The sequence below is a fragment of the Cebidichthys violaceus genome, unplaced genomic scaffold, assembly GCF_023349555.1.
Source record: "Cebidichthys violaceus isolate CVI_PGR_0920_01 unplaced genomic scaffold, fCebVio1.0.p SCAF_177, whole genome shotgun sequence".
Classification (NCBI taxonomy): domain Eukaryota; kingdom Metazoa; phylum Chordata; class Actinopteri; order Perciformes; family Stichaeidae; genus Cebidichthys; species Cebidichthys violaceus.
Window position 1 is genome coordinate 176,319 of NW_027176348.1, and position 10,140 is coordinate 186,458.

Here is a 10,140-nt window from a genome sequence, read left to right on the forward strand (position 1 = left end):
TTGTCTGTAGATACATTTAATAATCTAGCTCACATCCATAATGTGTAAAAATGAGGACAAAGTAACACACACATATGGAACAAATACACAGTATTCATTCGTTTACATAGAGCTCGTGTAGACAGTGTGCAGAAGAGAGATCTCGTGTCCTCACTCCTCGTGCCCCACTGCAACGAACAGAAACGTTATGTTGTCAAATATCACTACTTCTATGACTGCGTCGGGTAGTATCGCGAGATGATGTGGCTGGCGTGAATTGAGCCGCTTCTTCCCGGGAACAGAAGTCTTTCATTTTTAGCGAACGTTAACCGTTAAGCCGCCACACTTAAAAACCGTGAAGTTGAGTCAGGTCTTTACTTTGCATCATGTAACTGTAACGTCAGTGTGTAACTAATGTCGGTGTTCAAGTTACTGTAGCAGCTGACAGTTCTTTTTACAGCACCTAGCAACCCTACATGTATGGATGCTAACGATGATGCTAACGCTGTATGCTAACGGTGTCGAGCCGGATAGATAGTCGACATTCGCAGTTTGCTTGAACTCTACCGCTATTTATCCAGAAACAAAGATGTCTGCGGAGCCACGGACGAGCTGGATACTGACGGGCACCACGGCCGCCGTAGTCGCCGCTCTCTATGTGCCCCGTGTGCAGAGGACGGTCCCCGGTGGAGACTCAGGTTGGTGCTAGCCAGCTAGCTCGTGCTCCTCCGGTCACGTGGCTTTGTTTGTGTTTGCCAGCCAGCCAATCGCGTGGCCGCATTGTGGTAACGCTAGCTGCTGCGGCTAAACGGGTGCTGTCCGTGGTGCTGCAGGTACAAAGCCCAACTTTTGCTAATATTAAGAAACAAAAGGCGTGTTTTCAAACCAACATGCATAAACACACGAATACATTGATTTTGAATACACACACACATACACACACACACGATTGGTGTTATGATTGAAACGTAAGACATATTCTTAGGAAACTGATTAGCTAATAAGTTAAGATTCAAGAACATAGCAGCATTGCTTTTTTCATTCTACTAAATGCTATTGAATGATTGTTGGAGGCAGAATTCAATGAACATTTCTGGCAAAGAAAAAGAAGTGTATTCTTGATGGATCTTTCTGAGGATTTTATATATTCAAAGATATTTATATATTTAAAGATGAGATTTGAAATGTAGATGATGCTTTAAGAAGGAATCCAGTGTTACGTATGACTGAAAGGTTGTGAGAAGACGTTTTAATCGTGCCCTGATGTCAGGTTCCAAATGTTGTCCCTTTTACATATTTGCAAAAATGATTCTTTAAACGACTTGTGCTTTTCTTTCTTCTTTCTTCTTAATACTGAATGCAAGGCCATGACAGTAATATAGACACCATTTGACAACCCTTGACTTATAAACAACGTGTGTCCGTTTGTTTACATTTTATATTATGCCTCTATACATTTCATTTGCTCTCTAATGTAACCAGCCTTAACGGCGCTCCCGCATGTATTTCACTCTGTACCTTCCTGTGTTGCAGGCCAACACATTTCACAACATTCCTGTAATGCAGTTTATGAAGGACCGCCTCGCTCAATTACAAACAGTGTTTAGAAGTGATAGCGAGGTTACAAACTTGTAAATGTGGACTCGAGGGCATGAAGGCTGTGCTTGTTAGGTTCGCGCTGCTCTGGCACACAAGCCGCTGTGGAGGGGAATGCTCATTTTTTTTGCAGAATGAAAGCGTGCGAAAAGCTCGGCCAGATACGAGCGAGGAGAGAGCGGGCAATTGGAGCGCGGAGTGGCCCTGCTGGAAAAAAAAAAAAAAAAAACCCAACCCGTCCAGCCCCTTCTCCACAGTGTTTAGGGACCATGCAGGATGCCCGCTCTGATAGTGCCAGCTGAACACCCTTCTGAATCCTCCAGGTCTCCGTCTCTGTGTCCTAATCTCTTTAGGTGTGATGTGCCCTGGAGAGGCTTGAGCACAGCCCCGCGGGTACGCTGTTGTCTAGGAATGTGGAGTGTGGAAATGATGGGGATTATGGGAAGACTGGTGTGGGTGCCCATGCTCCACTATCACAAAGACTCTTGGCACCCATGCCGCTACCCCGTCGAGTCAATATTTTTTTTTCTCCCCCGTTTTAGTATTGGGGCTGCAGAACTGCATCTCTGTGCCACTGAGATGGATGCTTTGGCTCGGTATTAGCTCGAGTTTCTCCCGTGTTGAATGGCGTAAAAAGTGTGCCACTACTGAGGGGGAAAATAAGTGAAATGAGAAACTGATGAGGGATGAGAAAAGTGTGATGTAGACTGATGGCGGGTAGCTAGCTGGCGGCTCATGCCAGGTGAAACGGAGCTGAGGAAACATTTAAGCTGTGCAGGTGCAGGAGCTCTGACTTCATGGTCCATTAGAGTGATAAGAGTCAGGGCTCCTCGTGTGGCAGAAATTTAGGCATAATAATTCACTGTATCGGCAAGGTTGCAAAATGCGTGATGCAGCCAATGCCGTCTGAAACTCAGCCGTTCTGTTCTATAAGGGTTGGTGCTGCATCAGGGCACACGTCCCTGCTCTCCAAATGTTTATTTAAACATGTACAAACACGGCTCTGTTGCTGTTTTTTAATACTTTTAACACTTTTACCTTTTTTAATGTAGCTATGCATTCATTTTACTAGGCGTCTTATTTGCAGCTCGTGTGCTGGTGATAGACCGACTATCCCAACAGTGCTGATGTGGGAAACGAGGCCACTGCTTAATTGGCTGCATTGGATGGAGGAGTACGAGTACCCATGTAGTACCAGTAGAAGGAGCTGTCTTGAACCCAAACAATTATCAATGTCATTTAATCTGAACCAAATTTCAATTTCCATGAGTGGGAGATGCAAACATTGGGTGAGAAATCAGTATAATTTGAAACGCTCCGGGTGTATTCTGGCACAAATGGGTTTGTGCCCAGATACATTAAAGCTTCCTCAAATAGCTTTTAGGGGCTTTTTTTCTTTTCACTTTGTGCTTGCGCCTCACACAGAGCTTGTCAAAAAATTGTGCAACCGGCTCTTATTTTCTACAGCTTACCTCATTCTGTGACTGTCACCGACGTCGCCTTTCTGTTTGTGCCCGACGGACTAAAGGAGACAGTGAGGCGTTTGGGAGTGTGGGAGCAGGAGAGAGAGAGAGGCAGAAGAAAGAGGAGAGGGAAAAGGACCCTGATGCACGGGGAGGATGGGACTGGAAGCATTATTTCCAGATCAGCATATGTGTGTCTTTGTGTGACAGAGCATTGGCGAGGGAGTCTAATGGTTTGTGTGTGTGTGTTTATATCGGTGTGTGTGTGTGTGTGTGTGTGTGTGTGTGTGTGTGTGTGCGCTGGAGACGGGGAGGGAGGCATCAGGGGAGAAGCGATAGATGAAGAGAATGAGCGTGCCGCTTAGGAAATGTCACACTGGGAAGATTTGTAGGTTTTGATCCTGGCAAATTAATGCAAAACCCCAGCGCAAGTATTTGATTTGGGAAAACTTTGGGAGCAGACTTGTCTCTTAATAATAATTATTGGGTTTACATTAATTTCCTCCCCCCCCTCTATTCTCTTCCACAGGAGAGCTGATCACCACTGCTTGTGAGCTGGGGGTAAGTATTAGCTGTATTGTTTAATCAATTCACTCATTAACTCTTATACGCATTAAGGAAGTTTAATTAAGCATGGGCAGAAAGCAGATTAATTTACTTTCAGTCCACAGGTTTTCCCCTTCTTTTTCTATACACTTATTTTACTAAGTTGCAAGTAGAGAATGCTATAATTTGCAACCCGTTTTTCAAATCCAATTAAAGTCAATGGTAAGGCGATGGCTTTTGTAGGCTTTGCCTTATGTACGGTATAAGGCTTATTATATCCACCCCTCTTTTTTTTGTGTGTGTGTGTAAGCCGCGAAGAATGAACTAAATCGGGTTAACAGTTATAATAAGTTTTATTATTTAATAAAGTTTATTACGCTGCTGTGATCCTTTTAGGGAGGCTGTGTCGGTGTCACTATGCCAGTAATCCTGCCGTTAGTGCTGCAGTCCGTGTGGCCTGCCTGTCTGCCTCTCAGGCCTCCCCAGGGCCTTGCAGTTCGTCCCTGGGCCCCAGGCTGCTGCCCCCCCCCCCCCCCCCCACCCCCCCATACTGATCCCCAAGAGCTCCAGAGTTCTGCTTCCCCGTGGCCTCCGTCCCCCAGCTGTGCCATCCCTGTCGGCCACACAGTCCCTCCTCCACATGCTCTTAACTGATGTCGCCCACCTGTCTGACACCAACACGCAGTTCACCAAGCTGTCCACAAGTTGTTCTCTTTTGCCCCATGACTTCTTCTGACCTACATGCTCTGATCCCTCTGATTTGGGTGAAGTTTGAATGCCGCCATGGAGCCTTTTCGCTGTGTCTGAGGTGACCAGGGAGGTGGTAGCACTCTCACCTTTCAGCTCTTTTTTTTTTTTTTCTTCTTTTTTTCCTCATTTGAAGACCCTTCTCCCTGCCTGCACGGCTCGTGTTATCAGTGTCGGGGAATGAGTCTGTGTTTAATGACTGAGCCCTTATCTGGGCGGAGGAGACTTAGCGGCTAATTGCTGTGATTGCCGAGATCCCCCAGGCGAGAATGACGGCGGCTTGGAGGTGGTTTTGGTGGTGTGTGTGTGTGTGTGGGGGGGGGGGGGGGGGGGGGTTGGCGAGCACCACGTGCTGTACCAGGCCCTCCAGGGAGCTGCACTGTCCTTGGGAAGAAGGCCAGAGGAAAAAGAAGGGAGAAGATGTAGAAAAGAGAGGGAGAGAAGGGCTCTGGTGTCACAGCAGTCAGTTAGTGGTCAGGCCTTCAGGGCTATAACTGCAGCTCTGCAGCACACCACTACTGGCATCTGCCGAGGGCAGAAGTTAACACATCCTGACTGCTTCACTCGTGTTTCATGGTCAACCTCCCATGTTGTCATTCTGGCTCTTTTGTATCCTAGTTCTTTTCATTCCTCACATATCTTTTCATTTTAAGGTACAAACATCTGCAGTTTTGCCATCTTAGCTTGTCATCCACACAAGCACATCTTGAGTGAGGCATTGCCTTGCCGTGACTGTACTGTGGGATTTAAATCTCACACTTTTTTTTCTTTCTTTTTTTTTGTTCTTAGGTGGCCCATCCTCCAGGATACCCCGTCTTTACCCTACTTGCTCGCCTGGCTATGTGTCTCCTGCCCTCACTCTCTCCAGCCCACAGTGTCAACCTGATGAGTAGCCTGCTGGGGGCTGCAGCTTGTGGTACCCTCTGCATCACAGTCTGCAGGTACAACACACATTTACAATGTCGTTTTCCACAGTTTGTTATCGTGTTTGTGTTATTCCTCTGCTTCTTTTAAGCGATGTGCGTCAGTACAAACACTGTGCAGACAGGGCATTTTAAGTGGTCTTGACTCTCTCTCTCTCTCTCTCTCTCTCTCATAATTGGCATCTACACAAGCTGTGATGTCACGAGCTCGGTGTTCACGTCTCCAATTTTAGATTTCGGGAAAGCACAGAGAAGCCCCCCCCCCCCCCCCCCCCCCCCCCTCCTCCCTTCAGCAGAGGAATCTGTCAGCAGGCGTCTAGCGACAACTCTGCACACATGCATCGATCTGTCCGGCGAAAGTCAAACATCCAAGAGGAAGTTACAATGAAAAGAAGCCATTTCTTGAGTGGAGGGGGGAGGGGGGGGAGGGGGGTCTTCAAACATTCCCTTACTGACGTTTTGCATCTCGATGCTGTCTGGAGCAGAGAGTGGTATTTTTTTTGGGGGTCCTGACGGCGTCGTCCCTGATCCTCTGTTCAGTATTCAGGAGCAGGAGCCTCCCTCCCACCACCCTGCCCTGCCTGTTTACCCATCAGCCACCCATTGTGAGCGTGCGTGTGTGTGTATGTATATCGCCATTATCGTGCCCTCCAACCCCCCACCCCGGCGTCCCTGTTCTTCTGCCTCCCTCCCCCCCCCCCCCCACCCCCACCACCACCAATGCCCAGCATGCTCCCAATCCTGACATGGCACGATTTCTTATCTCCCCCTTCTTGCCTCCTGGAGCACTAGCTCTGCTCCTCCCTCTCTCTCTCCTCTCTTCAACCATCTCTCCTCTTGCTCGGTCATGAGGCACAGTTTACGGGTCTCTGCGTTTGCCATCTATCTCCCACCCTGCGGCTATCGCCTGCTGCTGACCCTGTCATGTAAGGAGTCTTTTACCCCTTCCCCTCTTTTGTGTGTGTGTGTGTGTGTGTGTGTGTGTGTTTATCTCCCACGGTTTGGCTGGACTACCTTACATCACCCTTTTGCTGATCTTAGTCATTTTCCACATCGCATTGTTGGCGGCAGCTTAGTGTCAACATTTCCCTTTTTCCCTTTTTTGTCACCGTTTATGCATACTGGGGCATTTCCAAGCATGTCATATACTTGTAATTTACTCTTCCAGAATAGGAATTGTTGAATGTGACTGTCATTTTGTCCTGCTGTACATCTTGGCAGGCTGTGAGGACCCAGTTGTGGTGGTGGAGGGGGGGGGGGAGCAGGTGAAAATGGAGCTCAGCACTGGGCCTACTTCCTGTGTGCTTGGCCAGTGTTCGCTTGGGGGCAGGTGGTCCGGAGTAGGTCAGGGTCAGGGTCAGCCCTGCTGCAGTAGGGCAGGCCTCCCCAGGGGACTGGCCCGGAGCCCAGACTGCATCGGTCCTTTTTTGATGCAGTTTTGAATCAAAACTTGCCAGCTTCAACCACTCCTCCGAGGAGAGAGTACAGGACAAGAATAAAGAGAGGACGACGAGAAAGGGAGGGAACACGGTGCGTCTTTTGGTTCTTTTTATCTTTGTATTTGTACTGCCTCCCCTAGTCTTAATACATGTGATGAGCTACCGGTCAATTGGAGGATTGGACTCTGTTCTTGGCCAGACATTTACAGATAGTTCTTTTGAGGCCAGAAAATATCCAATGCAGTCTGGGTGATATTTGGCTCCCAGAGTGCATGTTAACTGCAGCCCTGTTTGTAATCTCTGGGGATTTAGATCCAATTTTGGATTGTGGTCAAGTAAAAAGTCATTATGAGGACCTCCAACCCCACCCACTACTCCAAAAAAAAAAAAAAAAAAGGGGGGGATGATGGGTAGTGAGGACTTCAGCCAGAGTACACAGTCACACCGTGTAAGCTCTTAAGTATGAACGCATAATCTAAGCTTTCAATTTTGAAAAATAAGCATAAAAGGTTTTAGTCATTATCTGCTCAGGGCCTAGTTTGGGATGAGCTCGTGGCTGTGGATCAGCTGGCAGACTGTGCCTGGTGAGGGGGTTACTGGAGAGGGCAAGAGATGAAGAGGGTGAAAGAGTCGGTTTCGGATGGTCAAGACCTCCCTCTCGGTTCTGGCACAGAGGGCATTGGGTGCTTTTGACCGCACCGTAGAGTCCATGCCACATGCCTGCAGGGATCCTCTGGCCTGGCCTGTCCCCTCAGATGAAATGCCAAAACTGACCAGTTGACACCCGTTCGTGCCGTCTCTGTCCCTCGCAGCAGTTTGCCGTGTCTTTTTCCCGACGTCATTATGCTCCGATGTCTATTTAGTTGTTTTTGTCCTATGAGGCCCGTATAAACTTTTCCACCGCTTCTTATTTTTAGGGTTTGCCTCGGCTGAGAAGTAGACTTTCCGCCCGCAAACAATCATCGCTTTGTGTGATTTATTTTCAGATGGCAAAATGTATTGAAGTTAATGCGGGTACTTGAAGGCAGTTCTCTCAAATAGTAATTGTAAGACCTTGAAATTCATCTGGAGCACACCCAACATGGCAAGCCTTTGATGTATCAATTAAATTAGTCGGCCAGATTGCCGTGTTAATGTGGGGGAATGTAAGTTGATAGGCTTGGAAGCCACTTCTCTCTCTCTCTCTCTTGCATAAGTTTAAATGTAGCACTTAGCCTCCCTTTGATTTGTCAATTACAGTTCTCTTGGCTTGATCATACGGTTTGATGGCCAAATTGCGTGTCTCGTTATGTTTTCACACCGTGGCCTGACAAGCCTTTGAGGATGGTGGACGTAATGATAATTACTATCGATTGCAACTCGGGAGGTTCACGGAAAGACGCGTCTTTCGCCGGTGGAAACGCTAAAGGCCTCAGCCGTGAGTCTCTTGGAGGAATGCAGCCTTCGTAGCGGGATAACCAGACAGCTCGGTATTTTGTGCCTCTCTCGTTTCACAGTTTATCTGCTAAAGCTGCTCTGAATCTCTGCTACCTGAGAAGAATCTCTCTCTCCGTTCCCGAGCTTATCCCGAGAAACCCGGAGCAGACGCGTTAGCGCGCTGACAGCCATCGGAGCGGCGAGAAAAAAAACAACAAACCTTCGCAACGCTCAGTCATCAGCACTTTTTGCTTGATCACGTGATCGTCGGAAGCGCACCGAATGTGCCTGGTCTCGGAAACAAAAATGCACACCTGCGAGAGGCTCCCCCCCCCCGCCAAGAGCTGGCCCATGTGGCACAGCTGATACCTTAGTGGACCCGAGTGGTGGGCGTGGTGCCATCCCTCCGGCTCCTTATAAGGACCTTCGCCATATGGTCCCGGTGGCGCCGTCCCTCCATTCGCTCAGGTGGGTTGTTTTTCCACAGGGGGTGGGGTTGCACGTAACTTGTCGGGGTCATGTCAGGAGCAGTGTGTGTGTGGGTGTGTGTGTGTGGGGGGAGAGCGTTGGTTTTGCAGCCATGCAGAAGACAATTTTTTTGTCAAAACAATTTTACTTTTGTCTATTTAAAAAAGGCCCAAATCTGTGAACCTTTTGTTCCATGTCTGCTGTATCTCATCCGTCATATTGTAGTCCAACAGACCTCCTTTACCCCCCCCCCCCCCCCCCCCCCCCCCCCCCCCACACACACACACACACACACACACACACACACACACACACACTCCACCCACCCCCCACACCCCACCCCCCACCCCCATCCCCAGCATGACCAATGGTTCCCCCAGGACTCATCCTCTAATACAGTTAAACAGATGTCTAATGAAGATGTTATTTCCTCATTACTGGTTATGGGATGGGGATGGAGAGGAGGAGGATGAGGGAGGAGGGAGGAGGGAGGAGGGCTAGACAGACAGCAGAATACAGTACCAGTTTAATATTCCTTTCGCCCGTGGGCTCGAGATTGTGTCGGGCCTCGGTCGTCAATATTCCATTCCTCACCCACCACAGGCAGTCTTAATAAGCACCGGGCACGGAGACGGATCAGACCTCGGCAATTACGATTCACCCAGAATTAGTTAATGGAATCTATACAGCAACATTTATGTATCACTGTGTGTGCCTAATGACTCTGTTGGGAAACGCAGCAATAAAAATGACATTCAGTGAATTGCATAAACACAGGGTTTTTGTAAATTGTTTTTTTTTTTTTTTTTTTCTCCACTCTTCCTGTAATTTTTTTTGTGTGTTGGGTGGAGATTAAGATGGCATTCTGGAAGAAATTGTCATGTCAGTGGCTGCATTGTTTGAGCAGAATTGCAGTGATTAATTTTACACGCACTTGGAGCACTGGAGCCCCCCCCCCCCCGGAGGAGGAGGAGGAGGGGGTGTCTGAGCGCCGGGACCCTGGTTTCCCCCTCCTCTCTGTTCGAGCAGACTGCCTCTTCTTCACACAGCGGAGGAGGAAGGAACAGACAGGGGAGTGCCTGGTTTGGTGACATCACAGATTCAAATATACTGTTTTTAAAAATCAGTTATTAACTAGAATCAGGGCTAAAGAGTGATATCATATGTGTTTACAATTTACCTCGGTGTTGATAATGAATTATTTTGGTGATGGTTCTTTTGGAAGATAATTTTAAACCAAATTATTTTGAAAAATGAAAACAACATGATGCAAACAAGAGAAGCATTCATTGGACTATAACTAGTTCAAAATATTATGTAATGCATAATAAATCTATAAAACGATGGCTTTCTTATGGCTGAAATCAGTATTAAATTGTAAGAAACCATCTGTGAAATGAGTATCATGATATTGCAAATTTATGCAAAATTACATATTAGTCAGGGCAATTAATTGGTACACTCCAAAGCATTAATAATCTATAATGTTAGTCTTTCATTACAATAGGCTTTAGATCATTAACTTAAAGGGACACTCCAGTCATTTATTATTGCACTTCCAGA

The 10,140-nt window shown here is 47.5% G+C and overlaps 1 protein-coding gene across 1 annotated transcript; it reads left to right on the forward strand.

Moving 5' to 3' along the window:
• Positions 1-267: 267 nt before the first annotated feature.
• Positions 268-5,508, forward strand: LOC137874228 (protein O-mannosyl-transferase TMEM260-like; the record flags this gene model as incomplete). The annotated part of the gene is made up of 4 exons (XM_068712834.1): positions 268-677; positions 3,568-3,599; positions 5,121-5,272; positions 5,447-5,508. Coding segments are annotated over exons 1-4 (355 nt in total), but the record flags the coding sequence as incomplete, so codon positions are not given.
• Positions 5,509-10,140: the final 4,632 nt, after the last annotated feature.